Source organism: Mustela erminea, chromosome 12 (genome assembly GCF_009829155.1).
Source record: "Mustela erminea isolate mMusErm1 chromosome 12, mMusErm1.Pri, whole genome shotgun sequence".
In the NCBI taxonomy this organism is placed as follows: Eukaryota; Metazoa; Chordata; class Mammalia; order Carnivora; family Mustelidae; genus Mustela; species Mustela erminea.
In genome coordinates this window covers 53,277,705-53,304,314 of record NC_045625.1, presented here as the reverse complement: position 1 = coordinate 53,304,314, position 26,610 = coordinate 53,277,705, and the positions used below count along the sequence as shown (strand labels likewise).

Sequence of the window (26,610 nt, the reverse complement as noted above, 5' to 3'; positions counted from 1 at the left end):
CCCAGCTTAATGTTAGGACTCCAAGTAATTTTTTATTTTATTTTGGGGGGGTTAGAAGGGGAAATGGGGGAAAGGGAGAGAGAGAATCTTAAGCTGGCTTCAAGCCCAGTGTGGAGCCCAATGTGGGGGTCGATCTCACAACCCTGAGACCATGACCTGAGCCCAAAACGGAAGTCTGACATTTAATCAACTGAGTTACTCAGGTGTCCTCAAATAGTTTTTTAGATGACACCCTTTCCTGGGTGTTTTGGATGTTTGCTTTGATATTTTATATTTATTTGTTATGAGCTTTCTTCTCATTTTAAATAAATATTCACTTGTGATGAAGTGAAATATGAGGGACAAAAACTCAAGTCCAAACTGATCTCTCGTAGAGTAGCTGAAGTAAGTCCCCATGATCGCCACACATTCTTCCACAAACAGGAAACACACTGCAGACATGAATCATACCTGGGTCAAACTGAATCAGTTTAGACGGAGTCAGAGTGAAGTCTTTTCCAACTGTAGCTGACACTTGGTTGACCTTAAGAAGAACAAAATGTCCTTTTTAAATAAAAATAATTGTTTTTAAGACAGAAACATCTAATCTAGTGTCATAATAGATTAAACTCTTGGTTTTTTGTTTGTTTGTTTTTTTAAGGAGGCTCTACACCTCACTACCCAAAATGGGGCTTGAACTCATGACCCCCAGAACAAGAGTTGCATGCTCTTCTGGCTGAGCCAGCTAGACACCCCAATTCATGTTCTTTAGTCTGTTTTTAACATAAAGGGTTTTTTTTTTCAATTATAATAAACCATTTTGATCTAAGCTACATGGATCTTCCTTAAACTTAACCTTTTCTTAGACGAATATCAATGGAAGTCAAAGTAAAGCTCTTTTTTCTCTCTTTTTCACTTCTTTATAAATGATTCAGTCATTGGAGAAAGCAGCATAAATTTTAAGCACCACTTTTCTCTTTCTTATGAAGTTCTATTTATCTCATCCCCTTACTTTCACCCCAAACTGGCTTTGAATGGTGCCTCAGACGAAAGGGGGGAGAAGGAGAAGCAACAGCAGGGGCTCCCCACAAGTAGCTTTGGGGTGTCTTACGAGTTTCAGGGCACGGAATGCCTTAGACAAGTTGACCTGAAACAACTCTGGTCAATTTTCCTGTAAGGATGAAACCACTGCTCTTCACAGAAATAGATGTATGCCCCATGGGGGTGGCCGACCTGATGAATGGCCACACAAAATCAATCCACACACACAGTGGAGGATTTCGAATCTCCATGAAATAAGTCATTAACAACAACAACAAAAGTGGTGCTCATCTGCAGAGACTGTTTGCTGATCTCCTGTTCCCCACTTCCAGGGCAGAAAACCAGAGGCGATTTAGGGCTCTCAAGTCCCGGCCTTATCTTCCCCGGAGGGAGCCTAAATCTGCGTTAAGAAAAGTGTCCTTGGTTAGTGTGAAAAAGAAGTCATCAGATGAGAACCCGGTGTAAGCACAAGAGACAGCTGTTACTTTGCCCTTTCTTAGACATTTAAGATGGCCAAGAATGTGGGTTACTATGTTTCTTTACCTTCATGCCAAGAAATGAAGCGCACCATGGAAAACTTCAAAGTTCCTATTTTTTTGGCTTTAAACATTCCCTCCATTGCTCATCAAAGGCTCTAAGACCTGAGAATGGGTCTGCCGTGGAAATGTGTTGGAGAGGGAACTTCCTGCTAAGCTTCCATTTACGCTTTGCCCACAATGCCAAGGCTCCTCCTGCACAACCTTGCATTGTGAAAAGGCAGCCCATTGTACACCTGTAGCAACCATATGCCGGAAGTTACATTCCCTGCAGGCCTCTTGCACATGCAATTACTTAGCATTTTACCACCACTGAGTTGACAGAATCCGATGTGGGAAAAGAAATGGTCTGAGGCACGCTGCTGGGAGCAATCAGCCGCGTGAAGGTGCGCGCTTCAAACCAGGGCTAACAATGCAGGGGAAAGTGCTTTCTCTTCCCCTGCTTCTGGTCAAGCAGCCAATATGCTCTGGTATACAGTGGCATCAGTGCTCTGGGAAGAGCTGTTTCTGAAGACGCGGGGCCGTGTTTGATAAAGGCTTGCACACTCGCCGGCAGGATCTCGGTGCGCATGCAGCCGAAGTAGACAAAAGTTTCCATGTCACGCTACGTATGTTCTTTCTACCTGGCCAGGTGAATGGTGTGTGGCCCAAACTCTAGACATAAGCATATGATGCTTTCTATAGATGACCAAAGCATCATTTAAATACTGTTCAGGCAGATATCTTTTGGTACAAACGATCTGCTGGGAAATTATAGGGCGTACCTAGTTGTCTGATGTTTCAGAAACAATAAAGCACCCACAGATCTGGAGTGAAAAAGTCCATATCCACTGGAAAGATCAATACCAAATGCGGATATGGTACAACTGGGGTGCACAAGGTTCTGAGGGTGATCTGAATGTATCATTGTAATGTAATGATGTAATGATGTGATATAACCTATTTTAATGATACAGTGTACCATTGCAATGGAGACTGAACTTAGATGGCCATTTTTTCCAGAAGCTGATATCACTGCCTCTTTCATGAGATTGAGGAGTAGAGTCTCCAAGGCTCATTCACCATTGTTAGTTGGTGGAAAGCTTTTCAAACTGTCATTCTCTTGAAGTGTTACTGTGATAGTGACTCCTAAAAAGATCCTTCAGTTCTAGAAGCCATTAAGTTGTGCTCCATGATCCAAGCCAATGGCAAGAATAAAAATACAACTAATCTCTAAGTGATTACTGAATATTCTTTATATTTTGGAGGCCTGGATTTTTTTTTTAAGATTTTATCTATCTATTTGACAGAGAGAGAGATCACAAGTAGGCAGTGAGACGGGGGAAGCAGGCTCCCCACTGAGCAGAGAGCCCAATGCGGGGCTCCATCCCAGTACCCTGAGATCATGACCTGAGCCAAAGGCAAAGGCTTAACCCACTGAGCCACCCAGGTGCCCCTCGGAGGCCTAGATTGATATGTGCCCTCTTAATTTTAACTTGGGTGACTCTTTAGATAAGTTTGTCCTTGATTTTCCTCATCCACTAATACCACAAGAAGTGATCCTGGTGCCATGCTAAGAGAAAGCCATCTGGGGGCTGAAATTTGCTCTGGAGACCTCATAGAAGGCCTTGCATACAAGCTTTCTTTTCCAAAGCAGACTTTGGCCTGAGTTCACTAGGTTGGATATATCTTGCTGGAAAGTCAAACTTCCAGACTTAATGACCAGATTTAAAAACAAAAAATGGTTTTAAAATACCTTATCTAGGAGCTAATGAAGCTAGATAAAGGGGGGACAGACAAGAAAATGTTAGGTATAGAATCTCTAAAATAATGGGGTAATCCTGCAATTTGAAATTTCCGTGGTTATTCTGGTTTTCTTCTTAAGAAAATAATTGAAAAGCACCAACCAGCAGCCCAAGTTTTAGCCTGACACTTCACATTTTAGAGTTGTTACCTTCACACTCACGAAGGCGGAGTCCATGGAATATCCCCTTCTGGTAATTTCCAAAGACAACATGCCCACATTCTCACAGACCTCGTATTCAGTCTGTGACCATTCGATGTGAGACCACTTCAGTTCCAAACTGGGCATGAAAGAAAAAGAAAAGGGAAAATCAATTTTTTAAAAATGCACAATAAATGCCTGTAGAGATCCTCTGCTTGGTAGAAGACTGAATCACTGGTTCATATCCTGTGACAGATGTGGTTCATCTACCTGCACCAGTGCTAAAATTTCTCAGGCTTATTTGGTCCATTTTAGCTCAAAAAAGAACTTTTACCAACAATTTCATCCAATGCTTACAATGCTTTGAGTTAGGAAGTGTAAGTACTAGAGTTTTGTTTTACAAAAGCAGAAACTAAGGTTAAAAGGCTGTCAAGGGGATTCAAACATGAGTCTTCTGAAGGGGAAGGAACCAGGAGTGGTGAAGTTCAAGGAGACATTTATTTATGGAAAGGACATTGATAGGGGATCTTCTTTCTTATTTTTGGCCTTCACTGGTATACCAAGAAGTGTTCTAGACACAGAACTTCTCTGAACCTGGGTTCAGTTAAATAACTAGTTATCTTTCAGGATGTGTCTTGGAATTACAATGTGCATGGGTTTTATAACCATTATCTCTACCTCCTTCTGTGCATATGAAACAGGCCAACTGACATGTGGTTTGGATACAGCAATGCAACTGAATAAACCTGAAAATAGGGGTTGGTTTTTTTCCCACAGTAGATTTAGTGAGCCCAACATTGGATGGAAACTCTCTACTTTACTCCTCAAAATATAGAGGGAAGTTTTCCACCCCCCCCAAGAAAAGCAAGTTCCCCCCCACCAAAAACTGGAGAAAATCAGAGACACAAGTATATGGGACACAAGCACTCTTCACAATGATTATTTAACACACTTCTGTCACTTGTGTTTCTCTCATTTTCCATTCTACATTTGTAAAACGCTCAGTGGTTGCCTTATTGTCTCCCCTATCTTCCAATTGGAGGTGGGCTTTTCTTCTGGATTTCTTAATGCATATTTTTTATAATTTCTTTCTCGCACAACTAGAAATTCTGCTTGCCACCATGTAGAGTATGGGTTTCATGGGGTTTTCCAGGCTTTCCTGGGGACCACTCAAATTAAATAGTAGACTATCCTGTAATATCCACTTCATGTCTTTGCACCAGTCACATGTTGCAGTCGCATACTCTAAGTTCACCAGCAAGATAAACTCAGTAACACTGTCTGTGTCTCCAAGGACCACAGACCTGGGTGGCAAGGTAGTGTGGGAGCCCAGAATTATGGCAGAGGTTCATGAATCTATATAAACATACATGTTTAATTCAATCGATACACATGAAATTTATTATTACTAGCATTCTGGGCTTTGTAAAATTTTGACATGAAAACAGAATCCTCTCATCAGAAATATTGGGATCCTCACTGGTCTTTGATGTGACTGAGTTTAAATCTGGCACGGAACAGTCAAGAAATAAACAAATGACTATGCTTCAAGAATCACAAGATAACATGCAATGAGGCTATTATAATGCCAACAAAAATAATGTGTGGCAAAGAATTCTTAAAGGACTCCGCTAAGTGAGAACGGGGGATAAATCAACAAGATGGACTGCGGCAAAGGACAGAAAGATGAAACAGAAAGGACAGACGAGCAGTGGGAATGAGTGAAACAGATAAAAAAATGGGTGGATTTCAGCTAAGTCTCCATAAGGTTGAGAGGAGTTTCAATGTCCAATCTTCTAAGAATCCGTCCTCAGCTGTTAATGGAAACCATGACAGGCAAAAATTCATCAATGTCACTCTGAAGATCCAGGTGTCCTCAAGGCCTAAAAGCTAAACACAATTTGATTGCTGATCTAGATCCATAAAGGGACCACGCAGGGTGGGGTTCAGCCTCAAAGGTTAAAGGGCTTTGGTGTTCGGAGAAACGCGTGCAAACGCGTGCATTTCTCTGATGCACGATTAGAATGCTGCGAAGTGGCTACAGGATAAGGTTGTCATCACGCAATGTTCTAGTTTCTTTTCTTAAAAATCCACACTATAAATAATAAAGATCTACTGCTAAGCCGCAAAATTAAGCCATCCTGTATACTTTCTGGAAAAATATTTCAATCCCAAAGCACAGGCACACCCCTAGGATAGGTGCAACACATGTTTTGAGTGTGTTTGGTTTCTGCAGTACTGAATTTGAGATCTTTCTATTGCTGATGCTTGTTGCTTACAGTCTACACAAACACCTAAAAGAAAGAAGACATTCGACTTGCAAGAAGTCACACAGCTGTGTGCTGGGCGTTATGTAGCCAACCAGATGCAGGAGCCCACGAGAGAAATCTGGAAAGCTGCGGATATGTACAGGTCATGCAGACAAGGCTTGGGTTGAATCTTCACATTTTAATCATCCCTCCCTTGCCATATTGCCATTGGGCAAAGCTCAGTCTCGGGTCAGAAATGAAGTTTATGGACATACTTTATGCGACATGCATATGGTGATCATTTCAAGTCATTTAGGAATGGTTTCTCAACCTGGACACTGTCGACATCGGGACCAGATGGTTCTTTGTTGCTGAGCTGTCCTGTGCATTGTAAGATGGTTAGCATCATCCCTGGCTCTGCCCACTAGATGCAGTCACATCAGCTCCTCTAATCAAAACTGCTTCCAGAAACTTCCAAATGTCCCTGAGGGGTAGGTCATCCTCAGTTGAGAAACACTTCCCTCAGTGACCGTGAGGTACTTAGCACAACAGGAAATTTGATTTAATGAGGAAACTGAATTTGAATTCCCAACATCCACTACTGTGAACGGAAGACATAGGACGGATCAGTGGAGATTAAATTGGATTAGAAGTCATGAGGTTTCTGGTCCCTCTACCACACAAAAAAAGATCTCAAAGTGCAGCACAAGGAAACTGTCTTGCTTTGTTTTGTTTCCAGTCTCCGTTTAATGTCTCATCTTTTGTTTAACTTTAGCACATACTTTAAATTTACGTATTGCCTTGTTCTATTTTATATGTTCATATAAGCAGTGATATGATTATAAATATTTTAACATGTACTCTCCAGAGGGAAGAGATGCATGTGTGTGTGTGTGTGTGTATAGGTGTGTGTGTTTAATATGGATTTAAGGATGTATAGGATGCAATTTACAAGTAATAATATAAGATATACTACACTTTTACTGTAGATTTCACAGTCAGCTGATTCTCAGGATAACATTTTTGTTGACATTTCTCTAACTTTTGCTACAAATATAAGGAAAGTCATCTAATACCCAATTTAAAATTGCAATCCAGGTGCCCCTGAGTGGCTCAGTCAGTTATGCATCTGCCTTCAGCTCAGGTCATGATCCCAGGGTCCTGGCATTGAGCCCTGCATCGGGCTCTCTGCTCAGCAAGTTTACCTTTCCCCCTCCTCCTTCTCTCTCTGAGAGCTTGTGCTCTCTCTCTGTCCAGTAAATAAATAAGAGCTTTAAAATAAAAAGTAAAAAATAAAATTGCAATCCATCTTAAAGTCCAGCATCTGTGATACCCCTTCTCCTGACCAACTTTTTCATTTCCCAAGGTAGTATCATGTAGAACATACTATTCAGTTTATTTATTTATGGAGTAAACCCCCAAGAAAACAGGGCTCTTTGGTTCACTGATACACTCCCGAGTCCCCTGAGAGTGGTTAGAAAACAGTTGGTGCTCAATTGATACTTGTTTAATGAATGAAGAGATCTTGTTTACCCACTGTTTCCCAAGTGAAGCTGACCACTGAAACCTTTCGTCTTCCTGGCTCTGTTAACATTGTATTTCACAAAATTGAAAAATGCTGCAATAGATGACCCTCACATGTTCTTTCCAGCGCTTACTCTGGATTCTTTAACTATGACTGCACTTTATTAGACTATCGAGAAAGGATGCGTTGACAAGAGAGCAGTGGACCATAAAGCATGATGGCTTAGTGCACACTATTATATTTTCTAAGGTATGTGCATGATTCTCAACACTTGGCAATGTCTAGGGACATCCCTGATTGTCACAGTGGGGAGGAGGGTGATAGTGGCATTTCGTGGGCAGAGACCAGGGAGGCTGTAAACCTTGTGCAAAGCACAGGTCCCCCTGCCTGGCCCCAGCGTACCCCCAGCCCATGACAAAGAGTCACCTGACCCAAATTGTCAATAGTGTTGCTGTGAAAACAAACAAACGACAAACAAACACCAAAACAACAACAAAACACACACATACAGATAGATACTTTCTGCAATTTCATTTTGTGGCTACTTGAGTCATTTCTATGAAAAAACAATTAACTGAAAGACTTGGGAATAAAACCCCAGTTTGGGATTTGGGACACTAATCTAGGTTAGTAAGAGTGTGTGAAAAAGGCACTCAGCTGCTCTGTGCCTCAGTTTCCTCACTTCCCAAAGAATAAATAACGATGAGTCTGTACTTCAAAGGGCTTAAATGAGCCTTAATGAATACTCATTAAGTATTTTGAGTTTCTCAGTGAAAGGTTTTTATAGAAGCTAAAATGGTGATTAAATTATTCTTCCAACTAGATCTTCATAATCAAGTAGCATATGACTTAAGAAAAATTAAAAGGCTAAAAAATATTTTTCTGAGTATTCTAAAACTTATCAATTCAAAAAGGATGTTATTAATCTCCATAATCTCATGCTATGAACACCTGTGTTTTCCTTTTTGTCTTTCTCTGGTGGTAATGGGAAAACAGTGTTTAGCCAAGAGGCAGCACACTGAGTACCCAAGTGCTTTGGAGTCAGAACATCTTGCAACCACTTATTAGTGTGTGATTCTGGTCAGTTACCCAGTCTCTCCAAGTCTCAGTTTTCATTTAGCTTTAAAACGAGAATTATACTCAGATGAAAATTAAAATTCATTAATATGTACACAGCACCTGTACACAGTGGGCGTTTAATAAGTGTCATTTCCCTTCCCTTCCTCTGTGCTTTCTTCAATCTATCCGGAGGCAAATGCTCCAACTTCTGGCTTGCAGGTAATGTGAAAACTTCAGCTAGCCCAGAGTTTCAACCTCTTCCCCTGTAAGGTGTTTCATAAAAGTCGCTCAAACATCGCAGGGTGCGCCTGTTAGGAATTCCTTCACTGTTTGATCTCTTTTTGTCCCTTCTCTTTCAAAGCCAGGAACGAATAAGGGTAGCCAGAGGGAGGAGAAGAATCAGTCCTTAGAATGGGGCAGCAGCTGGAAAAGCGACCCAGGGCGATGATGAACTTCAGCATGGGTCAACTTTTCTTTTTGAAGTTAACTTTTCCCCCCAGTGGCCACATGAAAGAGGTCAATACAGGAGACGTGAGAAGAAACTGCCTTGGTTAGAAGTTGTCTGCACCTGTGGTCTGCAGAGGCGTTTTGAAAAGCGCGAGTCCTGCGTGGCTGGGCTTGGGAGCTCTGCAGATGGTCTTCAGATGGGAGTGGGGCCGGAGGACTGGTACGGCCGGGACTGAGTCACGCCAAGGCCCAAGCCACCAAGATGAGCGCTCACTTGGAGGTGGTGAGGTCAGGGTTCACGCTCAGCTCTGCCTTTCTTTCATTTTGTGACTTCTGGCCAATTACTTAAATGCTTTAAGCCTGAATTCCTTATCACCCTCAGAGGATTGCATTTTGCAGATTAAATTAGACAACATATGTGAAAGTACCTAGCACAGTGCCTGAAATTTAGGCACTTGGCCAAATCTAAGTCTTTATGCAAATTTCCATGCATCTCAGTGTTCTAGAATAATTTCTATTTACGATAAAACGTCTCCCAAATGTATTCCATGAAAAACTTGTTCCATGAGCTAGTCTGGGGTGGAGTGGTGGGGGTTCTAATGTCAAATCGAGTTGAGATACGCTGCATACCATATCCCTGTTGCAGATTCCCACTCCGTACAAGCATCTCCGTGACTCTGGGAAGTGATGCGGTTAAATAGCATGTAAGCTAGCTAGCTAGCAACAACTTGATTATTTATTTTTTTTTAAGATTTATTTATTTATTTGAGAGAAAGAAAGAGAGACAGAGAGCTCACTCGCACACAGAGGGAAATTGAAAGGGAGAAGCAGACTCCCCACTGAGCAGGGAGCCTGATGCAGGCTGGATCCTAGGACCCTGGGATCGTGACCTGAGCTGAAGGTAGATGCTTAAGGACTGAGCCACCCAGGCACCTGCAACAACTTGATTAAATCTAGATTTCCTAATACCTTGTCTAATGGAATATCCAAAGACCCTTCAAAACTGATATTCTGTAGAAATGCTGCCATAGCAAAGACTTACTAGCAATCAAGATTCTGAACGTGGGTCCCTCCTGGTTTTTAAAAAAGCTTCCTTCTGCCCCAGATTGTACTCAATGGTCCCTTTAGCTTTATTACAGGGAAGTTTTCACCCCTCCAAATAAATGGACTCTATTAATCTATTAATCCTTTCGAACCCAATCAAGAACATAAAATTACACAAGACTTAGCTTATTGATTAATAATTTAGCTTACTGATTAATAAGTGTATTGACTCTTTACTTTGTGAATCCTCCCAGAATTGATTTCTAATTAGAGATAGGCCCCCAGACGTCTCTGGGATACGTCTTCAAACAGTCAGTCTTGTACTCATGTGAATGAACAATAGCAATCACCACGGCAAGTCACATTGTCAAGGACTTACACTGTGCAAGATGCTCTCACGTGTTTTATCTCCTTTGTTTCTCTAAGCAAATCGTGGTACCACCCTCATCTGACCAAAGAGTTAACTAAGGTTTACGCAATCACCTAGGTCAATGGCAGACCCAAAGCACGAGCTCTGTTCCTTGACTCTAAGTCCAGTGGCTTTTCCTTTGTTATCTATACCATAATTCTGTACCAGTGTGTCGGACATGGAGCGCACATTAATATTAATAGCTGAAATATACTTTAAAAAAAAACCCTAACACAAAAGTCCTTGAAGAATATGTATTCCTCCTTTTCTGCTGCCTCGGTGGCCAAAGACTGGAGAAAAAGCAGGGAGGTAAGTCTGCTGCTCCTTTCCTGGTAGGCCAGTCTAGCTGACTTGTTAAGAGTGGAAGTTCTTCAGTGTGATAAGGAGAACCGTGGACTGGAGAGCCGCCCTTCCCTGACCTGAATCCCAGCTCCTTCACTAATTAGCTGCGTGAGCCGAGAAGAGTCACCTCCTATCTCCGTGTTTCAGTTTTCTCATATATAAACTCTAGACTATGATGGTACCTGATTGCTGGTTGGGTTGATTATAGATCGACCCAGCTGGATGATTAAAGAAGATCAGTGAAGCAGAGTAGAGGGCGCCTGGGTGGCTCCCTTGCTTATTCGTTTTCCTTCAGCTCAGGTCATGTTCCCAGGGTCCTGGGATCAAGTCCTGCACCAGGCTCTCTGCTCAGCCGGGAGTCTGCCCCTCCCCCTGCTTGTGCACTTGCTCTCTCTGTTGCTCACTCAAAAAAACAAGATCTTAACAGAAAAAGAAAGGGGTGCCTGAGTGGCTCAGTGGGTTAAAGCCTCTGCCTTCGGCTCAGGTTATGATCTCAGGGTCATGAGATCGAGCCCCACATCGGGCTCTCTGCTCAGCAGGGAGCCTGCTTCCCCCCTCTCTCTGCCTGCTGCTCTGCCTGCTTGTGACCGCTCCCTCTCTCTGTCAAATAAACAAACAAAATCTTTAAAAAAGAAAAAAAAAAGAAAAAGAAAAAGGAACAGAAAACAATTGTCCTGTAAATACCTATAACATATACTGTACACGTAACTAGGTCCTTGTGAGCTGTTTTGGAAAGACAACTATTCACAACATTGTTTCTTACTGGAATAACAGGCTTCTTGTTCCAAAAAATCTATTTACAAATGAGGTTAGGGACAGCTATACCGTTCACAAATCATGAAGATAAGTGCTGAGTAATTTCTCTCTCCCCCTACCTCCCTAAAGAAAACAATGCATGCCAGAATCAAATCAAAATGACTTCTGGGTTAACCCCTGGTAGACATATTTTTCATCCTCTTGTTTTGCTGGTTCCAATCCTTTCTAGCTGATTTAGAAATCTCTTTAGTGACGTACGTGAAAATTGGTATCACAGAAGCAGGAGTCTATTTAAAATCGCCTCAGTTAAGGTTATAAATTCTTCTGGGATTCTCCTATGAATCTGAGAATTATTTAACAACACAAATTGTCTTCAAAAGCAATGTCCTTTGTAACCATGAGGAACAAAAAGGGTTTGCAGTTGAAGCAATATCAATCTAGCATCGCTGCTGGAGAAAAAAAATCCTGTCAGCCATGCTATGTTCACCACGTGAAGGAGCAGCGGTCAGCATTAGGTCACGGACAAGTCTGGTCAATAGTCTCATTCTTTAGTTGAATTATTAAAAAACAAATGTAATCAATTTATTAATGATTTTGGAGCGGGATTTCTTTTTTTCATTTTCTTAACTGGAAGACACCCATCTGAAGTTGCAGCTAGGTAATATATTTTCTGTAAAAATTTTAATGCCAACGAATCATTTCTCTTGCATAAGATCAGTTTAATGGGTGGTGGTCCTCCATTTTAGTTTTATAACCTCATGATTGGTATTTTAATGTTAAAGCCCAGGTCTTCCTTATTCATGCTTATTTCCCCAGCATCCCCAGTACTGCAAATGTGGCATATAACAGCCACTCAATAAAAATCTGTGAAGGTTATGAATCTGGGCCAGGGGCTACTCTTTATCAGGGCAAGTGGAGGTGGGACTCTGGGAATGAATTTTGCAGAGGATACATTTTTCTAACAATGACTATAGAGACCTCTGCTGGCAATTGTTGGAACTACAATTCAGCCAGAAAAAGTAAAAATGGGGAGACCCGGGGGGTGAATTTGTTGTCTTCCTTTGGCCATATGCTGTCATAAAAGGCCCATAAAGAGGCTGTGCTTTCTCACAATGTGTAGATTTATGAGGTTACGGCAAACACTGAATTTAGGGTAAATGAGCAACTTTTCTATGAGGGCACTGGAAAGTGTGTCAAATTTCGAAAGAAAAACACGGCATTAGGAGAATCGGACTCTGATGAAACTTTCTGTGATTATCTGATAACTGGTAAACTATTCAAGCCCTGCATTCAAGAGAATTTAGAACAGGGGCCCAGTCCGAAATATTAGGATGGTGTGTTCATCTTGTTCATTGTGAGGATTTAATACCCTTGTACATGTCATACAATTTCTGTTACCCAGTATTTCCCTTTACGCTGCCTTCATCTTACCTGTGATCAGTTTAACGTACAGAAGCAGTCACAAGTCATCATTTGGGAGGGTTTTTTGGTTTCTTTGGAGGGAAGAGATGTATTGCGGGCCTCTCCTGATTACCCCATTCTTCCTGCTGTAGGTACTTTCAAAGACGGGTTACTAACACAGTCCTAGAGTGACCTCTTGCTGCATGATTTGTCCATGAGCCTGCAAGCTCAGTCGTGGGTGTGAGTGAACTATCAAGACAGAAACTGCTCTGTGTGCAAAACTGCATGTATTTACATGAGTAACAGGAACGATCCAGCACTCTATACCTTAACTTTTTAATATTCCCATAGCATATAAGGCTACTGGCTTTCCCATTATCTCCCAGTAGAAAGAAAATTCTTTCTCCAAAATGAATTCTACGAGGTTCTAAAATGACCTAACAATTTATCCTTGGATTTTGTTTTAAAATGAATATTTCACATCCATAATCAGATATATTCTGGACATTACTATGTATAGGACCGCTGAAGAAGCAAAATAATTTACATTTGAGGAGCAGCAGAGTTCCCCATGGGGTCCATGATTTGAAATTCCACGATATCTGAATGCACTTCCAAAGATGGGCTTATGATGTAAAGAATGGTCTTACTGTTTAAGTCCTTTTGGATAAATTTCTCATGGATAAATTCACCTATAAGAAAGCAATGAATGAATTTCATGGGAAATCAAGCAAAATATTAAATAAAAGATGATAAATTATATGGCAATTTTATTTTAAGCAGAGCTTTAAAAACAGTCAAAGTAGATATTTTTAAAGAAATTAACATTATTGCAAGTATCTTTAAAGTCATATGCAATAAGCTTAAATTAGGCTTTAAAATTTACTTTGGCTCAGAAATATTGTGCCTTAAAGAAAATATAAAAATAGAGGGAGAGTAGGAAGATCCAGTAATAAAATCTCTAATTCTGTGCCATCCTTTTTAGTGACATATTTTGATCATTGTCTTCATAAGGCAGAAATAATATGCAATCCAGAGAAACTATTATACCCCTCCCAATTTATTTATTTATTTATTTAGTTTAATGAACTGACATCATTTAGAATTCCTGCTAGAAAAAAAAAATTAGTCACAAATATGAAATTGGTACTGACACTGTGTGTTCCTCTGACTATATTACCATCTGGCTGTTACAAAGAACTGTAAATAATAAACAGCTGCGTGACACCTGGGTGGCTCAAGCAGTTAAGTGTCTGCCTTCAGCTCAGGTCATGAGCCTGGGGTCCTGGGATCAAGTCCCACATCGGGCTCCTTGCTGAGCGGGGAGCCTGCTTCTCTGCCTGCTGCTCCCCCATGCTTGTGCTCTCTCTCTCCGACAAGTACATAAAATATTTTTTAAAAAGGCTACCAGGGGTGCCTGGTGGCTCAGTGAGTTAAGCTTCTGCCTTCAGCTCAGGTCATGATCTCAGAGTCCCGGGATCGAGCCCCGCATTGGGCTCTCTGCTCAGCAGGGAGCCTGCTTCCTACCTCTCTCTCTGTCTGCCTCTCTGCCTACTTGTGATTTCTCTGTCAAATAAATAAATAAAATCTTCAAAAAAAAATAATAAACAGCTGCGCATCACTACTTGATTCTCCACTTGAGATGAATTTAGGATTGCTCAGCCTCAAACCCTCTTTAGCACCAATATTGATTTATAAACTGCCTCTATCAGTAAGCCCTGGGGAGTGTTTACCAAATGGGCCTACACTTAATTAAATTACTCTCTAGCCTTGCCAGCTATGGGGTATTTTAAGATGAGCAATTACAAGGATTAAGGAAGGCAAGTACCTGTTGTTGTGTTCTCCAGATGTCCATGCTGGGGACCTCGTAAAATCTTAAAGATGATCAGATCGTCATCGGTGTCAGGGTCTGATGCCTTCAACACATGGGAAGTGAGGTAAATCCCATAACATCCATTTTTCAGGAGCCCCACTTGAGAAGGGGAATGCAAGTGTGTGATGTAGGGGGCTGTTTTGTCCAGCTGGTCAACCTGGATAGTCAATAATGATGTACAGTCTTATATAGAGGTTTCTCATCTCCAAACAACATAGGGTCTAAATGGTTAACAGTGATAATCCAGCCCAAATTTCGGATTCCTTATCTTCCTCATTTATTCATTTCTGTTACAGGCTGGCTCATTCACAGTATCCTCAGTAAATATCATAATGCCTGGAACAGAAGCTAACTTTCCATTGTAAACTTTGACCCAGCTTGTTAATTGTCCGTTGTCTGACTCTCCTATTAGGACACAAGCTCTGATGGCACACATCACATCTTCACCCCTACCCCTCCCTTTATTCCCTGCACCTGGCACAGCACCTGAACCATAAGAGCAGCTCAGGGAGTATTTGTTGAATGAATACATTAAAATGGACCCAAGAACTATACTGAAACTAAACGTTAGCTCCCAAGGAGGATTCTTCCATTTTCCCGGTATTTGGTGATAAGAAATAAGCTTATGAACATTTACATAAGGATGTGCATCACGAATAAATTGAATATTTTGGGGGCACATCTTTGCTCAAATGGCATAAATGTTGAATAAAAAACAGAAACACTGGGGCACCTGGATGGCTCATTCGGTTAAGCGTGCAACTCTAACTCTTCATCTCAGAGTTGTAAGATCGAGGTCTGAGTGGGCTCCACGCTGAGCATGAGCCTGCTTAAGATTCTTCCTCTCCCCTCTCTGTCCCTCCCTTCCCACTCACACACACACACTCTCTCTCTCCCTCTCTTAAAAACAAAACAAACAAAAATACCCAGAGATGCTTTGGTAAGAAAAATAATGAAAGGTGATTATTTACAGGCATTTGTGTATTTATTTCACTGAGGATGAGAACCACGTAACTAAGCGAGTAGACTCAATTTGTGGAGATATTGAATGGATGGGCAATCACTCATGAGCTCGAGAAGCACAAAGGCTCAGACCCCGCAAAGGGCCTCATTCAGGTGTGGTAGGAATCTCGGTCCATCTTGCAAATGACTGTCGGAAGGTAGGGAAGGAGCAGGTTTGAATGATAAGCACAGTTGGCCACTCATACTAGACAACTGGTAGGGGACCATGGTGCCTATTCCTCTTACTCCCATCCATTCAGGTCTTAACTTCATTTATCCCCAAATGATACTGTTGCAAATCTTGGTTCACCCTAGCTAAGGAAAGAGTAAGTGCCATGATAAGACTTGTATAGTCTGGTAGAAGATGATATAATAAACTATTATTCAGCTATTTTAATAACCAAGGGAGGAGGCACTGAAAATAAATAATTTCCACAACTGAATGTGAACTGGTAAAAAACCCAAACCAAAACCAAACCAGACCAAAACAAAACAGTAAGCTGTGGCAGAGGAGATGACTACAGTACCGTTTTTGTTCATCTGTATGTTCATACAGACACAGACAAAATTCTGGGAGCACTGACATAATTGCATGGGGTGGGGGAAAAAGGAGGTTTCATTATGTATTTCTACATGGAATTTTCTAACAATCAAATATTTTTTTTTCCTTGCAGGTTGGCAAGTTTCTTTTTTTACTACAAGAATAATCATACATCATGTTGGTAACTGTTTGGAAGAGCAGGCATTTTTATCTTTTGCTGGTAGGGGTGCGAATTAGTGAAAATTTTCTGGAGAGAAATTTGGCATATGTATATATATAACAAAAGTATATATACTCTGATCAAAACTTTCATTTTTTTGAGTATGTCCTGCAGAAATAATTAGATGTGTACACAAAATGTGTGTGGAGATTACATATATATATATATATATATATACACATATATATGTATATATATGCATATATATAAAAATATACACACATACACATCTATACATATATATGCTCACTAAATATAATTTATAATAGTAATTAACAAAACAAATCCATAAAACTACAAGTCCCACAGGGGATTTACAAACCATCTCTACCTGACACTGGGTCTTATTCAGCTTTTAAAAATTGTGTTTTCAAAAAAGATCTAATGACACTAGGAAATTTTCATAACACAATGAAGGGTAGAAACAGGCAATATGCTTGATAGTATATATCATACCCTCCTACTTTTTTAATTGCACAGAATAAAAGAATGAAAGGCAGTCACCAGAAGTATGTGCATGTTTCAGAAGTTATCTTTGTTTTGTTTTTTGCTTTTTCAAATTTTGTTTATTTGAGAGAGAGAAAGACAGGGAGAGAGAGCATGAGCAGGGGGAGGGGCAGAGGGAGAGAGAGAAGCAGACTCTGCTGAGCAGGGAGCCTGACTCGGGGCTCCATCCCAGGTCCCTGGGGATCATGACCTGAGCCAAGAGCACATTTTTAACCGACTGAGCCACCCAGTGCCCCAAAAGTAGTTATCTTTGAGTGGTATGACTGCTCTTGTCCCTTTCTGTGGCTTATGAATTGTTTACAATAAACAATTATTTTACAAAGAAAGCAACAACAATTTTTGAAAGTTACAGTCATTCTCCTCTCCTAAAAAGTGTTCACGACAACCTCGGAGCTGTGCAGTTGGCTGGGAGGCGGGGAGTCACGTAGTTATCATGGCCTTCTGTGGGAGAAGCCGCTTTACTCATGATGGCCAGGAGGCCAGTAGGAGGGATGGCGAATGGCAGGTGAGAAAAATAAAAATACTCGGAGCCAGGAAAGAAACCCTCAATGTTAAAACCAGATGAGTGCAGGAGTGGGTTTATGTTGCATTTTCCTTAAAAATAAAAGTGTTACAAAAGGAATAAATGGGGAGCCCCTGGATGGCTCAGTTGGTTGAGCAACTGCCTTCGGCTCAGGTCATGGTGCCAGAGTCCCAGGATGGAGTTCGGCATCCAGCTCCCTGCTCCGCTGGGAATCTGCTTCTCCCTCCGCCCCCTGCCCCTCTCTTGCTCTCCCTCTCATTCTCTTTCAAATAAATAAATAAAATCTTTTTCTAAAGATTTTATTTATTTTTTTAATATATTTTTTAAAGATTTTATTTATGACACAGAGAGAGAGTGAGAGAGGCAACACAGCCCGAGAGCTGGAGAGCGAGAAGCAGGTTTCCCGCTGAGCAGGGAGCCTGACCAGGGGCTCAATTCCAGGACGCTGGGATCATGACCTGAGCCGAAGGCAGATGCTTAATCGACTGAGCCATCCTGGCGCCCCAAATAAAATCTTTAAAAAAAAGAGAGAGAGAGAGAGAGAGAAAGGAATTAATGCTTGTTGTGATTTGTTTTAAAAATATTTTTAAAATATATATTATTATATATATTTGAATTTCTTTATATTTAAATTTTTATATAAATATATAAATGTATTTTATATTTAAGTTTGCTTATATAGTTAATATATATTAAACTATTTAACATATGTAAAATATATCTTTAAAAATATTTAAAAAAATAAAAACTCTGGTTACATGGTCTCCTGTTGTGTCTTTGGCCACACTTGCCCCTAATCCCATTAAACTTCTTCAAAAACAGCTCTGCCTTAGTAAATCGGAAGCATTTCAAAATATTGGAGTCCAAGCCACTTTTTTCTTTTTTTTTTTTAAGAAAAGAAGGCTACATCCTTTAGAACTTGTGCTGGATTCACCGACAATGATCTCAGACACAGGTAAACCATATAGAGGGCAGCGACACTGGTCCTTCCTCCCTTAACCCCAGCCATGCCCATTTAGAGGAGTACAGGACTCAATGAAGCATGATGGTGGTGTCCTGGTCACACAGTCATGATTCCCTACAACATGGATGTCAGGTTGTGCATGTTTCAGCAAAATGCAGCTGTGTTTTAAACTTGTGAAGTCCGGCGCTTTGCATCTGCTTCCACTCAGGATGGGACCAAAAGAGTAGTACACCCACACTTGAGAGATTTATTTGGACCAACTTGTGACTCAATGGTGGACATTATATTGTCTCACCAAAGAAGCTCTTGAAAGCAAGATATTGAGGGGCATCTGTCACTTAATTCCTAAACTCCTTGACCTCTCTGCTCTGAAAGACCAGAAAATTCAGGGGAGTTATGGGAGAAAGTTTGACGCTGTCCCTGTCTACAATAATTTTATTTTATGGGGTGCCCGGGTGGCTCAGTGAGTTAAGCCTCTGCCTTCAGCGCAGGTCATGGTCTCAGGGTCCTGGGATCGAGCGCCACATCAGGCTCTCTGCTCAATGGGGAGCCTGCTTCCCCCTCTTCTCTGCCTGCCTCTCTGCCTACTTGTGATCTCTCTCTCTCTCTCTGTCAAATAAATATATAAAATCTTTAAAAAATAATTTAATTTTATGAAAAAAATACCTTGTGCTTTGGATTAAAAAGAACTTTCACAACATATATCCAACATTCTCCAATCAGTAAATTCTGCAACTACCAGGAGATCATTCTCTTACAATAGCTATGCTCTGTAAGATGAGTGTTGGTGTGGGAACAGGCCTGATTTAAGTTCTGATACTTCTTCTAAATTCTACTCCCTTTTCCTTCTCTACTCTGCAGGGTAGGAAGGAACTTTCCTGCCTGTACTTAGAATGTGTAACTCCTATAAATTTGCAGCATAGTAGACCAAGAAAAGTATTATTGGTTGGACAGTACAGTTACATTTCTGTACCCAGAGTGGGCAGTCAGGAGTCAGGAAAAAGTATATTAATAGGTTGAAGAGTGGGATGAGACAAATAACAATTAAGACATATAATTAAAAAAATTTTTACAATATACAAAGTACTTCTTGCGTACTGATGACATCAGTACCTTGTCTCTTCTCCCAGTGCATCATAATTTTATGACATTTTTCTGGACCTTCCTAGAGCCAAAGACTCATCCTGCATCTAATCTATGCTACCATGACTCCCCACCTTTCTACTCAGATCCCACTTTAGATAGAGATTGTGATAGTTCATTTTATGTGTCAACTTTGCTGGCTAGAATGCTCATTGTTTAGTCAAATAGCAGGCTAGGTGTTGCTGTGAAGGTATTTTTTAGTTGTGCTCAACAATTCAGTCAGTTGACTCTGAGTAATGTAGATCACCCTCCATCATGTTGGTGGGCCTCATCCAATCAGTTGAAGACTGATTAAGAGCAAAGACTGAGGTCCCCTAGATAGGAAGCAATTTTGTCTCCCAACTGCCTTTGAGATCGAGACTTGCAACCTCAATTCCTTTTGGAATTTCCATCCTGCTGGCCTGCCTTGCAGATTTTGGACATGTCAGACTCTACAATCTACAATGGTGAGCCGATTCCTGAAAATAAATCTCTCTTTTTTTTTTCCTTTCTCTTTCCCTATATACACCCCATTTGTGCTGTCCCCCTGAAAACCGCTGACCAATACAGAGACTAAAGAGCAGGGAAAATTATGATTATTTCACATAATCAGAAGGTACTGGGACATGTAAATTTATCTCTTCTACGGTTGGCAGAAGTGTGTAGAACAGGATGAACTACATCCAAAGAAAGTGGAGTCAAGGGTGATGTATTTTGATTAAAAAAGGAAAAACACCTTATGCCCTCCCCAAATCATCCTAATAGTCAATACAACTGTGGCAGAGCAGTGCCAGAGGAAGGGCACAGAACTGGGGATCAGAAAGACCATGGGTCTTTATATGGTTTTGATCACATTATTGAGCTTGTGAACTCCTGAACACCTATTAAGTGCAGATAATAAAACTCCCCTCTTCCTGAGAAGGAAATGAGCTTTATGTGAAGTGGGTCTGACCCACAGTTAATGCTCTGACACTTGTAGCTACTACAGTTGTTTTCCCATTATTATTTCATGTGTAATATTGATGCTGCCTTGTACTTTTCACGTATTCAATTGAAAACCATTAAAAAGCCACCAGATGATGCGAACCAATAGTATCGTCATAATAGAACACTTAGATATTACAACAGTAGTTACAAGATATTGAATATCTACTATATTTCAGGCAATATACTAGTGCCTGCCATATCTAATTTGATTTTATTCTCACCACAATGCTATAAGGCATGGTTTTCAAAGGAGGAAAGGTTGAATCAGAAGAGTTAAAGGATTCCCTTAAGGTCATATAGCTAATAAATGACAAACCTAGTCAATAAATTCCAGCCTAGTCAAGTCTGACTCCAAAGACCATGTTTTCTGTTTCTTTCGGTCTCGTCATGAACTCTTGCAACTGTCTTGTCCATATGAATAAGCTTTGCATTAATATGTCCATATTAATATGCCTGGCATGCTGTAGACCCACCCCACAACACATATTTGAATAAGAGAAGGAAGGTTGGGATGCCTGGGTGGCTCAGTTGGTTAAGCACCTGCCTTCGGCTCAGGTCATGATCTCAGAGTCCTGGGATTGAGCCCCCGCACTGGGCTCTCTGCTCAGCGGGGAGTCTGCCTCTCTCTCTGCCTGCCACTCCTGCTTATGCTCTCTCTCTGACAAATAAATAATAAAATCTTAAAAAAAAAAAAAAAAAAAGGAAGGAGGAAGGAATGGAGGAAAGTTGTTTTCTCTACATCTGCGGCAATGACCAATGGGCTCATCATACTTGCCTGGATGGTGAATGAAACAGGTTCTTGGCCCACCGTTCCCTCCACCACAAAGCCTTGGTTCGTCCTATCTGTGGCCACAAAGGTAAAGCAGTCAGCCTGGGAGTCCCCTCCCAGGTGCCTGTAGGCCACATCCCTGCTGTCCACATCCTGCTGAGTGAAGTTATGTTGAAGCAGCACTGTCCCCCGCAGGTAAAGTTGGCCATGTTGCGGGAGCCGGGCCAGCACGAAGGTGAGGTTCTCTGCTGGAGTGTCAGGGTCAGTCAGCTGGAGGAGGTCAGGGGAGAGCAGGCCCATGGCCCCTTGAGCCAGTCTCAGCCCCCTATTCCTGGTCACCACAGGTAAGGCTCTATCCACAGTCTCCAGTATGATCTCGAAAACCTCATGTTTGGTCTGCAGGCCATTGCTGATGATGAATCTGGCAAAGAGAGGCAAGGGCAGCCTTCAGCATGGAATCTTGTGGAATCTACTGGAATGAAATGATAATAATACACACCTTTTACTAAAAGACATGTTGTGCTGGGACTCAAATGAAAGCCCAAGGGCAGATCCTTCAGAAGGATATCGTTCTATCCTTTAAACCAGTCACGAAGTAACACACAAATTACCTACAACATTCTACACCCGAAAGTGTTTTTTCAACAATGTGGCATACTCATGTGATAGAACAGCCTCATTCTGTCAGTGGTATTTCTCAGGCTCGTCAACATTTAGTAGAATTCCTTGCCCCAAACAGGAATTTTTGGTAGACTTTTGGTAGAATTTAGTAGATCCCTTGCATGAGTTGGAAGAGTATATTCATTTTACATGTTTATAATTTTGCAATTGTATTTTCTTTGTAGACATTTAATGAGGTAAGCTTTTAAGACATAATTGGGGGCCAAATCAGTGACTAATTTTAGCAATTTCACTTTATTCCTGTTTTTTTGTGGCAAATTTATTATTTTTTTTCAAGATTTATTTATTTGTCAGAGAAAGAGAGAGAGAGCCCAAGCAGGGGTAGTGGGAGAGGGAGAAGCAGGCTTCCTGCTGAGCAGGGAGCCTGATGTGGGGTTCCATCCCAGAACCCTGGGATCATGACCTGAGCTGAAGGCAGATGCTTAACTGACTGAGCCACCCAGGCGTCCCTTTGTGGTAAATTTCTTAAGAGCAGATCATATTACTCAGCCATATAATCCTGCCTAACTCATTTCCCCTCCCCGGGCCTCATTTTTACCCTTTTAGAAAGTAAAAGATTAGACCAGATGATTGCAAAGGATCATCTAACTTTAAAACATCATATGATGCTCTAATCCCTCAAATTTTTCTTGTGCTTCTTTATTTGCCCCTTACAATATATATGGGAGTTACACCAGACAAGGATTACTTACCTAATTTAAAGAAAAAATATATATATCAGAAAGGTACAGATGTAGTGGGAGATCATAAGGCAGATAGGAGACAAAGCTGGGAATGGAACTAGGATTCCGGATCCCACACCTCCTGCTCTTAAAGGGTTTTTAATACAGGCCAGTTTAACAAACCACAAAGACAGACTTGTGGTACCTGAGCACCACCACAGCATGCTAGAGAGAAAGTTCAAATGATATCAACTCAAGGTATATAAAATCTCTCACACGCCCCTGGACTTGTGATACCATAATGTGCTTTTGATTTCATTGATCGCTAAATCACAGTCCACCCACCGCTGCCAAGGGCAACAAGAAAACCAATCAAAATGATCTTTAGAACGTGTCCATGTGTATATTTGACTTGAAGGGCAACTGAGAGTATGGAAACTCCAAGAAGTTAGCCAATCACTGCTCTCAGTGGAGTTGATGAATTCACCACAGACCAAAGAGGTGTACTTCGAAATAATCCTGGAGTTGTTAATTTTTCTCCATGTACTGTGGTTGCTAGAAATACTCATGGAGGAGACACTCTTATATTCCACAGATGTAAAAAAAAAATGTTTTAGTAGAATATAACCTGGAATTACTTACGAATTTTCTTTGGATTTTTTTTTTTTTTAAACTAGAGAAGATACGAGGTTTATATTTATTTTGCTAATCTGACAAATTTGACTGACAAGTTCTTTATTCTTTGTAAAATGTGTCTTGTCCTTCAGGGTTAAAGGGTTGATTGCTTTGCCTTTGTACAGGAGACAACCTGAAACCAGGTTGTAGGAGCACAAACAGTCGACCAGCCTGCCTGAGGCAGAGGGCTCAGAGAAGGGAGCAGCTGGACAGACAGGAAAGGAACAGGAGTTTGGCCGAGCACAGATTTTACTTTGAAGGCTAAGCTAAAATGTTTGAGCTTTCTAATTATCTAGTTGATAAGACTGCCTACAAGGAAAATACCATGTCATACAAAGAAAAACCAATCTATTCCTTTCTGCTAAGTGAACGCACTAAGTGGAATTTTACAAATAAAGCAAATTTTTGACATTTCACACAACTTGACTTGTAAAGAATTTAACCTGTTTTTCTTTTTTCTCTCCATAGCATTATTTTTACAGTCTGGATAAAGATTCTAGCTTTAGAACTGTACACTGAGCAAAATCACAGTTTCCTTAAAACAAAACAATCAGCTGTTCTTTTGTAAAACTAAATGTTTACTAAGTCGGTTCTAAGCAAATAGGACAATTTTATTGCTGTATCATGAGTGTTTACAAAATTAGTTATTTTTGAAAAAGCAAAAGGAAACACACCCAGAAAAATATCTGTGTGTTCTTCATCTTTGTACTTATTAGTCCCTTTGGCAATTTCAAATGTCAAGTGTTATGCATTTTTAAGATGAAAATCATGATCTAAAAAAAAAAAAAAAAGAAGAAGAAAAAAGAAAATAATGATTTCTTAGGGAGAGCTTTTCGTGGAATTATGCTTTTATTCCGTTGTTTATTCCTGTTACTTTTTCAGCCCTCCTTCGCTGGAGCCCATCATCTAACCCAAAGGAAAAAAATAAAAAGGAGACGAGGCATTCTCTCAGTGTCTCCAGTTTCTCTTTTCTCCACTTCACCCCTCCAGAAACATGCTTCACGCCTCCCATTTCAAATAAAGTGGCTCTCTACTCCTTATCAGACTATCAGATCCCTATCTCACAATGTGCTATTGTGGAAAGTTTTTAAATCAGCTGTTTATAGTTTAGCACAAATTTAAGCCAAAGGACATGCATTTTTTTTTTTTTAAAGATTTCATTTATTTATTTGACAGAGAGAGATCACAAGTAGGCAGAGGGGGTGCGGGAAGCAGGCTCCCTGCTGACTTGATCCCAGGACCCTGAGATCATGACCTGAGCGGAAGGCAGCGGCTTAATCCACTGAGCCACCCAGGCGCCCCAAGGACATGCATTTTTAGCATTAGTATTAATCAGAGAAATTAAGGAATGTGTACCCCATTAAAAGCATGTCAAATATGGGTGGAGAAAAAAGGGGAAAGGAGGGGTGAGACGGATCAGAGGTAAGGAGTGTCAAGGGGGCTTGAGTGAGTCACGGGGGCGCATTCTGACTTTCCCCAATGGAGACTGAGTTCTGAAAACACCTCGAAGCTCGGCCTCAGGATGGCCGTAATTATCTACCAATGCATGACCTGCGTGAGGACACTGAAGCTGTCTTCAGATTCAGGCTGTCCGTCTCAGACTCCTCCCTGCCTGATGATGGGGAGCTGACCACGTCGGAAATCGGCAGCCTGCCATCAGACAGATGGGACTGAGGGCAAGGGAAGCCAGGGACCATACAGGAGTAAGAAATATGTTTACTGAGGCCAGTGTTCCCAGCTGGGACACCAAGGCAGCTGTCTGTGCTGACCGAAAGCTAATAAACCAGTGGTGAAAAGGATGAAATTTCTAAACGTGACCAGATCAAACACCTCCTTCCACTTTCACGAATAACAATGGAAACTAGTCATATTATCGGTGGGAGACAGGGTGAACGGTCATGGTTGCCTTCCCAGTCAAAACAAGCCTAGCAGAACAAGGGCACCAAGGTCAGTGCTGTTCGCGTCCGCCAAGGTTGACCAGATGATCCTCCAAATGCTTTCCCCAACCGCCCCTGAAGAAACCTTCCAGATCAATTTTCAAGTTTTGAAACAACAGTGCCATTGCGACGATGGTGTCCATTCCAAGGTTAAGAAGCTGGTGGTATCAAGGGGGCAGCTTCTTCTGTGGATCCATTTTTGTTTCATTTCCCCCAGTTAGCCTCCCTGAAAAGAGATACCACCAGGATTGACCACTGTCCTCATGAAATTTGGGGAATGGCTCTCAGATTCGTCTGGGGTGCCTGCCTGGTCTGATTTCACCATTACGGTGGTGCATTCAGGCTTTCTGCGTTTCCTGGCAAGAGAGTTGGCTGAAGAATCTGCCATCTGTCATGGCATTTAAAAGATAAAAATGGAATCATAAATAGAGCCAGTTCCTCAGGAAAAAAAAAAAAAAAGTCCAGCCAGCATGTCAAAATGGAGGACATTAGCATGTTCTTTTAGTCCCCGGCTGCCAGCCGCTGAAGTCAGCTTGCTAATCACTTGGTGTCATCTGTCCTCGAATGTGCTGCCAAATCCTTCTTCCAGGCCGGCAGCACCAAACAATGCAGGAGAAATTTATGATTCACAAAATATTTTTGCAGAAGGTAAAATCTGACCATTAAGCTCCCCCGTTTAATTAATGCTGCCATATCTTACATTAAAAAGAGAAAGGGGAAAACATTCTCTGCCACAGAATTTATCTCTCCTACCCAGCCAAATTCCTTGCCAGATTTAACAGCAAGCGACATAAATTGAGGTGATTAGACTGGTTGCATCTATTTAATTTTTAAAAGCACCACGATTGCACACTTTCATTAAGACCGGCGCTCAGCTTTGGGTTAGATCCACCTGACAACACGGCAGCCCATGAGTGGGGGAGTGAAATGACAAGATTAAAACATGGGTCTGGGGCAGATGTTAGGCTCCTCCACTATAAATATGTCAGACTTCTGGCCAAACATCAGAATGACACATTGAGGTTTCTTCCCACAGGTGCATTTTCTCCATGAATTCTTGGTACAATAGAAAAAAGTCTCTTAAAAATGAGATCTTCTCCACAGTTTGGCTGATACTCAGTGACATCAATGTAGATGACTTTCTGTGCCTCTTGGTTTTCTCATGCATAAAATGGGACCAAATCATCTCTCTCAAGGTAGTGGCGTAGGGCTTAAGGAAAATGATCGACAAAAAAAGTCTAGCACACTGCCTGACACATCACAGGTATTCAAGCAATACTAGCTTTCCTCTGCGTAAATGAAGGGATTGGACTAAATCAGTGTCTTTTCACCCCTGTTTCCTAAATTCAAACAACATCTTCATAATTTTTGCCATATTCTTCTACCACCTATACTCTTATTACTATTTTGCTTTAGATCAACTACCACCTATACT

The 26,610-nt window shown here is 41.1% G+C and overlaps 1 protein-coding gene across 6 annotated transcripts in view; it reads right to left on the bottom strand.

Annotated features, from left to right (window-relative positions):
• FREM1 (FRAS1 related extracellular matrix 1) overlaps positions 1–26,610 on the bottom strand; it is a 173,974-nt gene that overhangs the window by 20,917 nt on the left and 126,447 nt on the right. For 4 of the 6 annotated variants that reach the window (XR_004277487.1, XM_032307887.1, XM_032307886.1 and 1 more), the window contains 5 exons: positions 21,227–21,641; positions 14,541–14,742; positions 13,260–13,404; positions 3,490–3,619; positions 451–523 (listed from right to left, as the gene is read on the bottom strand). Coding sequence is in view for 5 of the 6 variants with exons in the window: in XM_032307887.1 (XP_032163778.1) it covers positions 451–523; positions 3,490–3,619; positions 13,260–13,404; positions 14,541–14,742; positions 21,227–21,641 (965 nt within the window). In the remaining variant the exon portion in view is untranslated. Of the gene's footprint in view, positions 1–450; positions 524–3,489; positions 3,620–13,259; positions 13,405–14,540; positions 14,743–21,226; positions 21,693–26,610 lie in introns of those variants that run through there. The other 2 variants (XM_032307889.1, XM_032307890.1) reach the window with 2 other exon arrangements.